We start from the raw sequence: 16,346 nt of genomic DNA on the forward strand, positions 1-16,346 counted from the left end.
TTTGATAGGCAGAGAGGCAGAGCAAAGGGCCCAGGGGGGCCCCCACTCACCCTCAATGCAATGACGGTGCTGCACAAGACATTAAAACCTTCTTTATATTTTGATAGCATGAACTGTTGGCCACTAATCCAACTGGAAATGGTGGCTCCTAGTGCCCTGAAGGGAAGTCATCTAAAGATCAGTTATGAAAAGGCTTATACCTCCCATTAACTCCAAGAAGATAGAGTAACAGGCAGAGGGAAAATGGGCAGAAAATCAGCAGAAATTTTAGCTCGCTCTAGAATTTGAGAAATCGGAATCAGATTCAATTTGAAAATATGTCCAAACAGTAACTAGAAGTTCCTGGAGCACATTTAATCTATATTTCCTGCTGGGGTTTGTAAAGTATTTTGACCCCTTAACCACTAATGTGTTTAAATACGTACAATGTCTTCTGTTTCTCGATGGATTTTTTAACTTTTCCAAGTTTATTAGCCATGACATGGGCTTCTTTTTCAGCTTTGGGAGGCCGTTTTCTCTCTTGCTTTTTCTTTAGGAAAGTGTCCACACTTTTAGCGCTTTGCTCTACATCTCCTACATTGAATCTGGAAATAAATAAAAAAGAGTGCTTGTCTTGAAAACAATATCACAAATAAAATTCAAATCATATTTCCATCTACTGCTATCATCCTGACATATAGGTATATGAGTTTTAAGTAGTCACCTCTAAGAGTTTTATTCTGAATAGATATATAAGGTGTTCTGGGTCAGCAGACTTCTCATAGACTATTTTACAGTAAATAGTAAGTTCCCTCTTTGCCCCAGACCTTACCCCTGGACCAATGGCAAAGAGGACCCATGGACATGAGGGTGGTCAGATGCTCCATAGGCAAGGGACAGAGGACAAGACTTTCTCTGAGCAAAGAAGGGACATGCCTCCCACCAAAAGATAAGGAAAAGAAACTCAAACAGAAGAATTTTTGCCATTATTTATTTTTATTATTGTTGTAGTTATTCTTATATTTAATTCCACTGATTTGTAAGTCTGCCTCGTAAGAGAATCAAAGGCCCTTAAATTATATAAATACAAAGTTCAGATTTCTTGATAGCCAAATCTGTTGTGAATTTTAGCACCTCCTCTGGTTTTTCTTTATTTTTGCCAGCTTTATTGATATATAATTGACATATAACATTGTGCAAGTTTAAGGAATACATGAGGATCTGATGATTGCATATATTTGTAAAACGATTAGCATAATAACATACATGTGTGGCTGAGAACTTTTAAGATCTCTCTTAGATGTTTCTAATTAAACAGTACAATATTATTAACTCTAGTCACCCACAACTCACTTATCTTCTACTTTGAAGTTTGCACCTTTGATCAACATCTCCCTATTTCTCTCCCCTTAACATCTGGCAAACACTAATCTACTTTCTGTTTCTGTAAGTCCAAATTCCTTGGACACCCACAACTCACTTATCTTCTACTTTGAAGTTTGCACCTTTGATCAACATCTCCCTATTTCTCTCCCCTTAACATCTGGCAAACACTAATCTACTTTCTGTTTCTGTAAGTCCAAATTCCTTAGATTCTACATATAAGTGACATTAAAAAGCAACATTTTGCTCCTTTAGGCAGGATGGAGAGAGAGTCTTTGGTTCTCACCCAAATATTTGGGATTGTGACTACTTCTTTCCAGAGCCCAGATAAACTGCAGGTGTTGCTGTCCCTTTACAATCCAGAAATGTCTCTGAGTCTGAGATTTAAACCTTTTAAAATGTTAATTGCTACAGACATAGTAGTCCACACTTCTGGTCACCTTATGACTAACACAAGAGACCTAGCTCCGGTTGTCCCATGTGGCACTTTCAGACCTGAACAATTAACTCAGAAAATGTTTACAGTTCAAACTCTCATGGTATGTGACAAGCAAAATATTTCTAGGGGAAGTAAAATCAAGCATTCCTTATCTTTAGATTATATACATTTCCCTGTGTCAGGAAGCTAGGGACTGAAGACTGAAAAATACATAGAAGCTTTATTTCCCCACAACAACTTATTGGCAAAATGCAGTAGCTGGAAGCAGCCAATACCCATTCTCACTCTACTAACTGTAGCTTATTACACAAAATTATAGGTTGGGTCTTTCAAATATAAGTCTTTCAAGCGTGAATCACAAGGCACAGGGCTTTCCTAAAGTCTTCAAAGAGTTAGCATTAAGAGGAAATGTTAGCTAGTGAAAAACTGGCACACTGGTAAAGCAAGCATGAAGAAAGGGGTAGTCTGTAACACATGGCAATAAATTTTATACAGTAGAAAATAAAATAATAGAGGAACACACTCCTGTCAGACACTATTCTAAGTGTCTGAAATACATTAGCTCATTCAGTGTTTGCAGCAACCCTAGGAGGGAAGCACTATTATTCTCCTTATTTTGCAGATGAGAAAATGGAGACATAAAGAGACTAAGGGGCCTGCCCAAGACCCCACAACTTGTCTGTGGCTAAGTCTGGCCTCCAAACCCATGTTTTAGCTGTGACATTATGTTGCTCCTCTTTTTACATTAGTGCAGGTTACTTGATCTGGGTGCACACTCTGTGTCATTTTCATCACGGTACTTAATTTCTTAAAACCTAGATCCCTTGGAAATAATTTTTTCTCTTAAGTCTCTCTGATAACCCACATGGAGCAAACGTGATCTAGAGATTGGACCTGAGTCAATAGTCAATACTCAGTGCTTTCATAACTTACTCTTATTTAATTCTCCCCCCAATCTTATGTATCGTGGTATCTCATTTTGCAAATGAGCAAACTAAGGCTCAAAGCCCTCACACAGCTGCCTAGAAGTGACAGAGCTAATCGAGGGCAGAGGCGGGATGCACATGAGGCCGTGACCATGAAGTGTGTGCTTTTAAGCACATGCTGACACTCTTATCAAGCACTAGACACGCTTCATGCATTTCTTTTTCTGAGATCAGAATAGAGAAGGTTGACAGGTACACTATTATTTGAAAAGCTTCCAGATATACAAGTTGAGCCCTAACAAATCCTCAGATTTGTTGATGATCTGGGGCTACTCAGAACTAAATCAAACTGAGTAAGACCAAGGATTTTCACAGAATATGTTTGAGAGAACCGAGAATTCCGTAAAGATGTGCCAAGATTAAAATCTTCAAGCAAAATTAAACCTTTGATATTTTTGTGAAATATTTTACTTTAAAAAAAATGATGGGTTTTAATACATCAAGAGTTTAACAAAAGATAGTATAAAGTTAACAGACTGATGCCAAACTCAGAGAATATGATTTCCAACTTAATAACTGATAAAGAATTAATTAGAATTCCTACAAAACAGCAAGTAAATGTTATAAAAATGCAAAAGAAAAATGGACTAATTATTTGAACAGCCCATGAGATCAAACTTCTAACATTATTTACTTGCTAGGAAGGTGCAATCTCAATACTGATCCGAGTAATGCAAATTACAAGACATGATTTCACACAATCAGAATGGCAACGATTAGAAAACCAAATCCTACATGCTTGTAATGATAGGTCAAAATGGGAACCACCATGAACCATTGATGGTACATAAACTAACAAGCCACTTAGTAAAAAAATCATGTTCCATTTCTCCCATTAGTTTGTCCACACTCTAAAATATAGCAAGTATGCTCCTGTGCAGTTTCCAGAGAAGCTTTTACTGGTGCATGAAGAGCCAGCTCTTCTACTGGACACTGCCCTCTCTTTTCTTTCCACTGAGGTCTAATTGACGTACCTGGTATTACTTTTAGGTGTACAACTTAATATTTTCATGATATTTGTATATACTGTGAAATGATCACCACAACTAAGCTAGTCAACACCCACCATTGCACATAGTTACATAATTTTTTTCTTGTGATGAGAAATTTGAAGATCTGCTCTCTTAGAAACTTTCAGATATACAAACAGTATTATTAACTATAGTTCCCAGGATGTACATTGCATCCCCATGACTTACTTATCTATAACTGAAAGTTGGTGCCTTTTGACTCTCTTCAGACATTTGGTGAAAATATTTCACTTTTAAATGTTTTACGTACATGTGTATGTGAATAAGGGATATATACTTTTGGATTTTTATTTTGCAGTTAGATTTTCAGAAATATCCCAGAGGTACAGAATTGTTCTTGTTTCTAATGAAAATCTGTAGTCATGCAGAACATAAAGTAGGTGAGCTGTGTAGCTTAGTGGTTCAGAAATTTATCTTCTTTGCCGTAACCAAAAATGCGAATGGAACAATTTTAATGCAATCCCCAAAAGTTCCAAATGCAACTGCACATTTAATTTTCATCATTATTTTAAATATATATCACCAATGATGATTCATTACTATATGTCTATTAGACATACAGTATGTTCACTATAGACATATGTTCATTATACGTGAACAAGTTTCATTTAACCTTACCACCTCAGCAAGAGTCTGTGCCTTATTTACATATAACTTCCATGGTTTAAAGTAGTTTGAACTTGTCTAAACTAAATAAAGCTTTCTATTCTGATCAAACTATCTGATCAAGGCTAATCCAGGATATATACTGTTATTTCCATTTAATAAATCATACTTTGATATAATTTACACTTTTCTGAAACTGGATTATTACATTCAATTTTAAGCTTTTTTATATTACAGCATATAAAATTTCACAAGTGCCTCTAAGTTACAGCTCTCATAACTATTAATTAAAAACAATAAAATACCCCACCAATAAGTCCTCTAGCTTGTTGTAAGGATCTTTAATTTCATGTTGAATACTTGTGTGCACAAACACTCAATTTGTTTTGTAAAGAACCTAGGTATTTATTGAAAATTTATGACCAACATAAAATATAATAGTTTACAGGAAAAAAATTTCAAAAAATGAAGTAGGAAATTTTTCAATCTTTTTAAAAATATTTGAAATAGCACAAGTGAAAATACTTTTTAAGAATGAACTAGAATGGTTTATTTTAAAATGTGCATTCTTCTAACTAATGAGCATCAAAAATAGTGAAGAAAACTATGTTATAACAGTAAAGTTTGTACAACTTTCCTCAACTTAAAACAATAGGGCAAATACAAATTACAAACAAAAATTAAATTAAATGACTTACAAAAAAAATAGTGCAGGTAACTTCTCCATTTTCCTTAGCTTTTCAACAAGAAGTGGAAACATATGTACCATGTTTCCTGAGCTACAAACTGAATCAGGTCTAAGATTCCTCAGAACTATTTTGGCCTGTAGTGATGAATAAAGAACTATTTAAGTTATGCATAATAAAGAAAGGAATTATTACTTTTGACTAACATATTTTCATAGTTGTACAGTGCCTCTGTGGTTACTTTATAATAAAATATAATAATAATTAGGAAAGTATATTATAAAAATTTTCAAAGCACCATCAAAGAAATATACAAATTAATGCAATAAAGATAAAATAAATGGGCAAATACACACACATACACAGGTCTTTCTGGATGTCAGTTTCATGCAATTTAACATGAAACTATTTAAGGCAACACAAATCAGTCAGAAAATGGATTGTCCAGTACATGATGCTTGTTCCACTCTGGTAGGACGTAGGGTAAATTAGTTTGTCTCCATGTCATATAAAAAACTCACTTCCAAATACATTGTAAAGGTTTTAAATGACAAAACAACGAAGAAAATAAATGTTATTCATACTACATTTTTGAATCGGGGTGACTATCTGAGTTAAAATGTAATGAAAATAAAATCACATGAGAAAAATCTAGTACGTGTCAGATTCCCTAAATCAGGAACCTCAACATGTTCCAACAAAGCAAATTTCAAAATATAAAGACTATCAACTTACTTAAAATGAATATGTATAATGTATATGACTTCAGGTTAAGGCTTTAATCCACAAATTGAAATAAAAATCATAAAAGAAAAAACTCCAGCACACAGAAGGATAAAGGAGAAAAAATTCTCAGCTCCTGTTACTGTGGCTCCAATCTCTCTCCCACCAAGAAATCAAGAACATGGACTTTGGAGAGAGACACCTTTGTTCTTATTGCTGGAGCCTCTGGCAGAAACCAATGGCTTCTGGCCGTGCTTCGTAAGGCCCAAAGGGAAAGACAAAGATTTGTTTCCCCTTTCTCTTTTCAGTCTATCTCAGAATCGCTAGACTTCAAGTGCAACTTAAAATCCTAAAATGAACATTAAAGATTTTTAAAAAAGAGAGAAAACAGTAGTGACTGAACAATACAACTCAAGAAAAGTAAATGCCATCCTTTGCCAAAGACATGTGCAAGTTACCTTATCAGCATTGCCATTTTTAATCCAATCTGTTAATTCTTCCTTTAAGCTCTCTTCATATTTTCTGGCATCCAACTTTTTAATGACGATTTTATTCTTAAAATGAATGAATTCTTCTGGACAGAATTCCTTGAAAAGAAACATCACAAAATTTTAAAAAATCATGCACGAAAACCCAAAGACGTTCCCAGTTACATGTTTCATTAACAGAATTTAAAGTTTCTTGAGAGCACAGAGTGCTGAATCTCTTTTCTTCCCCCCAGAGCTCTAGGACATAAACCCAATAAGGTGGATGAACTCTTCAAACAAAAGGATGCAGAGCAAAACCAAAGAGATGAAAACAGACAGTGTTTAGGGTATAGAGAGAGAGGGCAGTGCAATGCCGGAAGAGGAGAATAAATCCCAGATGTAAGACAACACTAAATTATAGTGTTCCAGAAATTGAAAGAAGAAATGTTTTCAGGAAGTCAGTGGCATTCCCCCCTACACAAGTAAAACACAAAATATTAAGGAAGAACATCTGAGAAGGCAAAGTTTTATTTGGAGAGAGTTCAATGATAATTTTAGGAGATCGGATGCAAATGAGTGGAAAGAGTAAGTGGGTCTTTCTGGATGTCAGTGGTACAATCCACTACAAAAGGACTGATTCTAATTAATTACAAAATTATACTTACCTGGGCCCTGGGCCAGCTCTTCCAGGAGTGAGCCATGGCGTCATAAAGTTGGATGGTTTCCCGAGGTGAAAGGGCAAGGTCGGAAGGGAATCCATACTTTTCAATCTACATTTAAAATAAAATTCAAATTTTTAATATCTCTTTATTTTATCTCATGTTCCATCCTTTGGTTTGTGTGAAAACCTCTAAACATAAAAGACTCTATTCTGGGACTAAAAGTTCCTACTGTTTTTGAACCAAGAATCACACTGAATTATTATTAAGTGGGGCAAAGGCATCTGACTGAACACAGAAGAGAGGCATCCACATTCTTGATAAAAATTGGACATCCTACAACAGATATTTTATAGTAACTGACATAATGCACTCATAAAACCAATGAATTATAAAATGTAATTATATCTTCCAGTCATAAGTTTTGGAAAACAACCTGATACTCCATGATTTGATAATAAAGACCCCTAGCTTTTACTCCACAGTGGGACATAATTTGGGTTGCTCCATAAACCTATGGCCTCCTCCCTCAAATAAATGCTCCTGGTTTGATTTCAATCCTCCTTTCCTCGGTTGACCACCTCATAATCACTATCATGACCTCAAAGACATCAAAAACACCACTAAACTAAAATATTCAAATGCTGAGTAGTGTTGAAATGCAAACAAAATACTAACCAAGCCTGTCCCTGATTTGCTACAACAGAAAAAAACCCAAAGCCCAACAAAAGTTTTTGTATTATTTCCCAAGGCCTTTTAATTGAGCTAATTTGCTGAAGTTCTAAAGTATCAGCTGGGCCAACTTCAGATCACCTCTGGGACACTCAAGGAATCTTCTCTGCCAAGTCACTGAGTTAGTTTTGCTTTAAGCCTTCTGGATATACATGTCATTAATTTTTCTACAAATACCTTAAAGTATAAATAAAAAATTCTTGTTCTCAAGAAGTTTGCATTTTAGCATTTTCTACTGGTTTCAACCCCTGTTGCCTATGAAACCATGATCCCTGAGATGTTAATATGTATTCTTTAAAAGAAAAAGTGGGGGTTGTTTTCATAAGTGTTCTGTTAAATAGGCTTCTTGAAGGTTTCTCATTGGAAATGTTAGATATCAAAGAAGGGACCATAGCAAACAGACTTTTCCAAAAATATGTGACAATAAGGCACTTGTTTTAGTAAATAGCTTAGTAAGTTATGAAACCCAGGTTTGAAAATTCTGGGTTAAAAAGGCAACTCCAAACCAATCCTTAACCCTTGACAGAGCCTGAGTTTCCTCATTTCTAAAATGAAGGACGATTCTGCAGTTGTACAAAACTGGTTAGTAGAATGAAAAGTTCAGTAGAGCTTGAAGTAGGATATCTAGTTCTAATTCCACCTCTAAATGCTAGTTCCTCCTCCAAAATATAATAATTAAAATATCTGTACTTTTACCTTACAGAGTCAGCATATTTTTTTAGCTTTTAAAATTAGAAGATAAATAAGTACTGAAGATGTAATGCATAGTAGTGATTATAGACAACAATACTGTATTAAAAACATCAAACATGCTAAGGGACTAGATCTTAATTATTCCCACCACAAAAACAAAATGATAACTATGGGAACTGACAGTGGTGTTAGCTAAGGCTACACTGGCAATTATCCTGCAATATGTAAATATACCAAATTAACATGTTGTACACTTTACACGTACAGTGTAAATATATTTCAACTTAAAAAATCAATTAGGTTTTGAATTAGGTTTGTAAAATCTACAGGATGCAAATAATTTCATGGAATCATCCTTCAGCATCTCTCCGTTTGAGCATTCAGAACTAGCCAGAAGTAAGGAGAAAATGTGAAAATAGAAAATTAACATTATTTTAGAGGGTTAGAATTTTGTTCTTGTATTATTACTACTTGAAAATGGTAATTTATTTCACCTAACTAAAAAAAATCATAAAACAAATCCTAGAGTTATCATAATTTTTAAGATGTAAATCTTCTATTTTGGTCACTGGAGCGTTTATGATTTCTGAAGTCCTTAACCTTTGACAGAAGCCTGAGTTTCCCCATTTCTAAAATGAAGGACAATTCTGCCTATGATACAGATTTGTTGTAAGAATTAAGCTACATAAAATTTGTATTAGGCCTTAGTAAAACACCTGGCACATGATTGATGCCTCAACAACTGTCAATGTGATTAATGTCAATTTATAGGTTTTAATTTTTAAATCAGTTTAATAAATCTGTGGCTAAAAGCTGGGAACTCAATTTATTTATTTTTCCCCCACACAGTATAAATGGTAGTATTATATACACCATGATGTTATTTTTATGACATTAGCCCTATGCCATGCGAGATGGGAAGCATCAGTCCACACTGAGCAGAAAGAGACAGACAACAGTTCTTTCAAGGACGGCGGGGTGGCTAACAGTTGTGCTGGAGCGAGCAGTTCTCCTGTGTGGGTTGATAATTTGTGGTAAAGGCTGAACTCTGCTCTTTGCCAGGAACAAGATGCATGCTGATCGAGCAATCCCTCACCTCAGCTGACCTCAGGCCAGCTCACTCACGCTGCTTCACCCCTGCCCTTCTGAAACCATTTCTATGATAGAGCTATCGAGGCGACTGTCAAGGTGGCTGGTTCTTCTCTTTATGTTGTCACAATTTATTATGCTTTTCCTTCCCCTCAGTTCTTTCATACTAACCTGAAGTGTATTATACAAGTCATGTTGTGACTGTTACGTTGGCGAAAGTCTTTTCCTTATTTAACTTCATTCATAGTGATCAGGTTCTCACACGTACTAGGAGCTGTCCACAGTCAGCTGTGGCCCCACTAAGGTTAGACTACAGAGGCGGACAGTGCTCAGGAGACGGAAATGGGCGAAGATAATGCCCACCAATAAATGAAATTGACCAAAAAACCCCTGCAAGTTAAACATTTTTGGACATTTTCAGCTTTGTGGATCTGACACCGTTGAGGAACTAATGAAAACCATTAAGTTATTTTTGTCACTTTTAAAACCAGGGTTAAGAATATTATTCAGCTATGAGAAGAGAAGGTAAATGTCACTCGTGTCAATGTGGATAGACCCTGAGGTAAGATAAGTCAGACAGAGAAAGACAAGTCCAGGATGACATCACTTAGGTGTGGAATCTTAAAAAGTCCAGTTAGCAAAAAACAAAAACCATGGTTACCAGGAGCACAGGGCAGGGGATAAGACTGGTGCTGTTTAAGGGTACAAACTTGTAATGAGTCATAAGCAAAGCCTAGAGATTTAACATACCATATAATGAATATAGGCAACAATATTGTACTATAATTATGTAAAGTGATAAAGGTGCTAAATATCACTACAATAGCCATCATATTACAATATATAAATGTGTCAAATTAACAAATGCATCAAATGTTAATTTGTACACCTTCAGTTTATATAATATTATACATCAAATATATTCAATATAAAAATAAAAAATCAAACTAAGTTAAATATCTGTTACAAAGTATCCTGTAATTCTGATAAGAATCAACAAGGCAGCTTTTTAATTATATGTACAAAAAGTTTATATTACTCAGAGCAAATATGACTGAAGTATTACTTACATGATCTGCTGTTAGTGCAGAACATGGGTGAAAATGATCGAAAGTAATGTTGTCACGTTTTATTGAACATACATGCTTCTCTAAATCATTGTATCTCTCTCCATAGAGCACTAAATATGAAGAGCAAGAATTTCCAAATCAATGAACACATAATGACTGGAATAATTTTAAAGCAAAAGATAAAATTCCTATGAATACATTAAACATACCAAGTCTAACTCTGTATGATTGCTTCATTTGCAAGTAGTCCTTGTGAGAATTGACATTTCTTTTAGAAGCAACATTTTTTCCCATTATATTGTCTGCTTGTTTCCAGTAATGTTTTACTGATTGTAGCCACCTTAAAAAGTAAATCCACATACTATTTAGGCAATAATATAGTACTACTCCTATGATGCTAAATATTTTAAATAATGAATTTTCATGTGCCTTAAAAATTATACATAGGGAATAGACTTGAAAACAGACTACTTGAGATTGGACCCCAGCCTACTGGTAGCTGTGGCTCATGACTGAATCATTTAATCTCTCTGTGCCTACTTTCCACATTTAAAAATGGAAATAGTAATAACAGTATTGGAAATACTAATAGTAGTAGTGGAAAAAGTAAGCCATAAGGGTTGATGGATATTTTAAATAAATTAATCTTTGCAAAACATTTAGAACAGTGACTGGCACACAGGAGTCTTTTCTGTAATTGCTACTATTAGTGGGCAAAAATATAGCCCAATGATAAAATGATATGGGGTTTTCAGTGAATAAGGCTTTGCTATCTTTCTAAACATTTACAAAGTGGGACAATATAAGGAATCTCAAGGTCCAAAACCGAGTATGTCGTTACACCATTTTATTTTTTATTTCTTGTTAAAGGATGAAGAAAAAAGGAACATAGGTCTGTCACTTCTTGTGAGCCTTTTTTGAGATGTGGGAGAATTCCCCAGTCAGCTGCGAATCTGGTGGGCACCTTGATTTTGCTTTATTGAGTGTGCCCTTGCTTGGCACCCGCCAGGAAGTGCTGTAGAAATTCTGTTCCTCAAATATGTCCTCAGACAGAACTTAACAAGATCATCAGAAAGTTATGAAACTTTTCAGAACCTATATAGAAAGCATGCCATTTAAACATTCAAAACAGAAAAGTGTTTTATCGTAACTGGGACCTAATGCCTACTCAGTGAGATGCTCAGGGTTACTTATTGTAGCTGAAAGAGCCAAGAAGGGACATCGGATCATGACAAGGAGATGCTCCCAAATTTCTGCTCCAATTTCTCCACCAAGACAATGGACCTATTAAAGAAAAAAATTTCTCCATTGAAATGCTGATTTAAAAATAGCAAATGAAAGAAAGACTTGGAAGTCTGAATCAACATACACAATTTCCTATTACCTTTAATCAACCATGTCAAGTTTATACAAATATTGGCAAGTTCAGGTGACAGATAATCTTGACACATAACTTTTCTTTAATCCCCATAACCAATCCATCGATAATTCCTCTTTTTCTTACTTACAAAAATTTATTTTGAATCTATGCACTTCTCTCCATGTACTGTCACCAAGTAGCCACGTCCCAGCTGTACAAACACCATTCTGACCACTAGCAAAGCTTCCATGCTGCCCCTATATTCTTCACATCACAGCCAAGATGACATATCCAAAAAGATGAATGAGATCAGGCCATGCCCCTAATTAAATGTATTCAGTATCTTTCCATTGCAGGTGGAACAAATTGTAAACTTAACAAGGTGTGTAATGTGCCTGGCATAAGTTGCCCCCTGCTTGTCTCTCCAGTTTCCTGTCAAGCCACTCCCACTGTCTTGCTCCCTCTTTGCTCCAGAAACACTGGAAATTTCTTTGTTCCTTGAAGACAACATCCAACCCCAGAGCCCTCGCATAAATTGTCCCCTCTGCTTAGAGGGCTGTTACCCCCTCTTTTCAACTTGTGGACTTCAGCTTAATGTCACCCCATCAGGAAGACTTTTCTGGCTGCCCATTCCGGAGTCATCCTCCTATCCCCTCCCTACCATTATCAGTCATGACAGCCTGATCTTTCTTTTCACATTCTAGTGGGAGGCCTGGTATAGTCATTTCTACACTTAATTGTTTAAGTCCCTTTTTTCAATGACTCTGTGACCTCGGTCCTGGGTATTCCTAACAAGGGGTGGTGCCTGGCTTTACAGAGGCACTCCTTAAATATTTGCTGAATTAATATTTGAGTGTCTTTAACCAGATAAAGCAAATGAGCAGGATTCAGGGAAGGTTTTCAAATGTGGTCTTCTTTAAACAGATTAAATTATGACATCAGCAATCAGCTGGGAAGGACATTTTCATAGCCATAATTTTTTCAAAAAATTTCCACTGCCCCTTTGACTTTCATTATGTGTCCCTAGTTAGATAACATACCACTCTGCCGAATATTAACCTTCTCCTCTGCACTGGAGAGCACTCTTCCCTGACTGTCAGAATAGACATTAGTCTTCCAACTTTTCAGCTTTACCCTTATATAAAATTGGGGAAACTGAGTGTGGATAAAATGAAAGCTCCTGTGGCCAGTATTCTCACCTGGCCCTGGTTGGCTAGCTCACTATACACGTGTGGGCAATACGCTGTTATTGACTCTATATAAAGAGCTCTGCCCATGGTCTGGGCAACACGGTGGCATGGCTGCAAGGCTGCAGGAGAGCAGAGCAGAGGCTGGAGTGGTGGCAGTGCGGAGGACAGAGGCCCAGAGGACGACTGTGCAGGCAGAGAGGCCCGGAGGCAGAGACAGGCTTGCTGCATGCAGACTCGCTCTGAGTGAACAGGATTCTAGTGACTGACGTGCCACCGTGGGAATAAAGTTGGGTATAACCCTTTCACCCTAAGAACATTGTACTGTCATTTCTTTGGTCACATTGAATCCATAGTACTTGCCCAGGGCTGAAACCCATTGGCAAGACACTGAGGAACCCAATATTATATTATTTCAGAATTTTGAGATTAGAGTTCAATTTAAGGTTCTAGATTGCAATGACAGTTGTTGGACTTTTTTTTTTTTTTGAACAGAAATATTCAATGCCTTCAAGATGTAATATATACAGATTAACCAAAAATGAGCACAATAAATTAGTAGCAAACAAATTAAAAGTACAGATCGCTTGGTAACTCCAGGTTTACAACATAAGTATATGCTCATCATTTTTCCCCTTTAAATAGAACATTACTTGGATCAAAAGAATATACCCTTTTATAATGTTTTAAATCTCTGAATAAGTATTCTTAATCATGCTGCTATAAAAATTTCTAAATAGCATCTATTTTCCCTTTAAATTTCCATTGTTTCCACCCAGCTCGTGCTGTCCAGGGAAACTGACCTAAAGACACTACTCAAAAGAACTCTGATGCTCTCTGGACCCATCAGACTCGGCCAAAGGGGAGCCCCTGCAGGCATGTGACTGGGCTCTGGTTCCACTGGCTCTCTCCCTGAGCACTTTCCTTGAGCCAGCTTGTTCCTCCACTAAGGAAAGTGTCCCTCCCAGCGTAGCCAATGCAATCAGCCTCTCCTTTGGAGTCTCAGTGACTGCCTTGTCCCTTTAAGCTTAGGAGTAAGTCTGGGTTATTGCACTGACCTTTATAGCTTCCCTTACACATTCCTTTGGAAAACACTTTTGCTGAACTGTTGTACTTCAAATCTGATAATTGTTTTCTGTTAGAATCATGAATGTGAAATAACTTATACAATTGTGTTATAGCTCAAAATTCTTTCTTTAGAGATCAAAGATGGGATTTTGAAATCTCTGGGTGGATGATGCATGCCATGGTGGTTTAACGCTGCTACTCTGATAGTCACCAATGACAGCTTCCTTCTCTATGCAGAATTCTGCGGCACCTGCTGATACACTCTATTGAGTCACAACAGGAAAACAGAGTCAAATGACCATGTTTCACTGGGTAAGCCATTCGGAAGGAAGTGCCTCCCACCCTGAACCCCATACAAGAGGGAAATGTCCCAAAGCACCAAATAGCTTCATTATAGCACTTAAGCACAGTAGGAAATCAACCCAGAAATTTAATACCAAGCCTACCTCATCGAATATAACATATCTGATCCTTTTCGCCCATGCTTGGCGATGAGGAGATAACAGCAGAATTTCAAAGCAGGCAGGGACTGTAATAAGGACCTAAAAATAATAATACTGTGTAAAAGAACATTTTGAACACTTAGTATGTGCAGATATAAGAGTATAAAACAAAGAGTTTCAACTCCTGAATGTACCTGCTGATAATTAGGATAGAATATTGTTTTTGAGAATGTTTCATTAAAATTGTGATATATAATTGGAACCTTACAAAACTGTAATTTTTTAGAGGCCAAAATGGTAAAATACCAGATTTGAAGTTAAAATGATCATTTATAATCATTCAAAGTAATAAAAATAAAACAAGTTGGTTGTCACAGATTTATTTTTTCAAAATCCTACCCTGAGATGTAGGTTAGGTTGAAAATGTTTTTGTAGGATCAACAGCCATAGAAGTGGGAGAAGCAAGAATTGGCAAAGGAAAAAAGCTAAACTTTTAAAACAGGCCTGATAAAGTCTTGGCAAGCTGGCTCAGATTCCGGAGTGAGTATTGGCCATTCAGGCTATTCCACACCAAGCTAAAATGATGCAGCGTCTGGGCCCCTGCCTGGGTCAGTCACAGTATATGAATGTCAAGACAGGTCTGCTGGCACTGCGCATGTGGGCAGTCAGCCCTTCCCTGCGGGGCAATGCAGGCTGCACATCTTCATGCCTACCTTGCAATGTTTCATAACCATGTTTTCACTTTTTGTTTAGTTTTGTTTATCTATGAGTTCAATAAGGAGAAAAACTATCTATGACTGATTTAATATATTGTATGCTACCCTAATACATTTTTGAAATTATGATGCATATCTACTTATCAAGAGAAGTCATTCTGATTAGAAATTGGTGTTTATATATTTTTTAATAACATTGGGTTCTTCAGATCATTTTGAATCCATTTAAAAACCAACATGGTGCCATGAACTATAACTGAAATTTGAAACCAAATGCATGTTCTTAAAGACGAATTTTATTTCTTATTCTGAAATGTAACAAAATTAAATTTTCTCTAAAGCTGTTTTCTCTTTGATAAATTCAAGAAAATTATTTCCACAGCATCTTTTAAAGATGCCAAATTTCAAGTGAAAGAGGCAAGAAAATACTATTATATAATTTGATAACAAATGCACTAATTAATATATCCTACCTGACAGTTTAGGGCTTCATGACGATAATCTCTTGTAAAAACACCACATAGCGCTTCACCACCTGGTAGACTTTTGGTAAAACGACTGTGAACAGTTGCTGCCACTTGATTAACAAGGGCCTGATGGGCAAGGAAAGAGTTCCATTAATCACAGGACAAAGTACAGGTGAAACCTGAGAGAGCAACAGGAGCTGCCTAAAAATATGTACTTCTACTCAACACCAAAAAAACAAAGTGGATGGAGAACCTGAACAGAAATTTTTCCAAAGACATTGGATGGCCAAAAGCCACATAAAATGATGCTCCACATCACTAATCTCCAGGGAAATGCAAATCAAAACTACAATGAGATATCACTTCACACCAGTTAGGATGGCCACTATCTGAAAGATAAGAAATAACAAATGCTGGCAAGGATGTGGAGAAAGGGGAACCCTCCTACACTACTGGTGGGAATGTAAACTGGTGGAGCCACTACAAAAAGCAGTATGGAGGTGCCTCAAAAAACTAAAAATAGAAATACCATACAACTCACTCTATGTTTATTGCCACATTA

The 16,346-nt window shown here is 36.3% G+C and overlaps 1 protein-coding gene across 7 annotated transcripts in view; it reads right to left on the bottom strand.

The window, feature by feature from the left end:
* Positions 1 to 16,346, bottom strand: part of DDX60 (DExD/H-box helicase 60) — a 96,853-nt gene that overhangs the window by 39,744 nt on the left and 40,763 nt on the right. For all 7 annotated transcript variants that reach the window (XR_012129632.1, XM_037024656.2, XM_037024658.2 and 4 more), the window contains exons 18-26: positions 15,791 to 15,910; positions 14,605 to 14,700; positions 11,712 to 11,827; positions 10,753 to 10,883; positions 10,544 to 10,653; positions 6,966 to 7,070; positions 6,292 to 6,420; positions 5,123 to 5,247; positions 426 to 584 (exon numbers count right to left, since the gene is read on the bottom strand). Coding sequence is in view for 6 of the 7 variants with exons in the window: in XM_037024656.2 (XP_036880551.2) it covers positions 426 to 584; positions 5,123 to 5,247; positions 6,292 to 6,420; positions 6,966 to 7,070; positions 10,544 to 10,653; positions 10,753 to 10,883; positions 11,712 to 11,827; positions 14,605 to 14,700; positions 15,791 to 15,910 (1,091 nt within the window). In the remaining variant the exon portion in view is untranslated. The remainder of the gene's footprint in view (positions 1 to 425; positions 585 to 5,122; positions 5,248 to 6,291; positions 6,421 to 6,965; positions 7,071 to 10,543; positions 10,654 to 10,752; positions 10,884 to 11,711; positions 11,828 to 14,604; positions 14,701 to 15,790; positions 15,911 to 16,346) is intronic.

The sequence above is a fragment of the Manis javanica genome, chromosome 3, assembly GCF_040802235.1.
Source record: "Manis javanica isolate MJ-LG chromosome 3, MJ_LKY, whole genome shotgun sequence".
Lineage (NCBI taxonomy): Eukaryota > Metazoa > Chordata > Mammalia > Pholidota > Manidae > Manis > Manis javanica.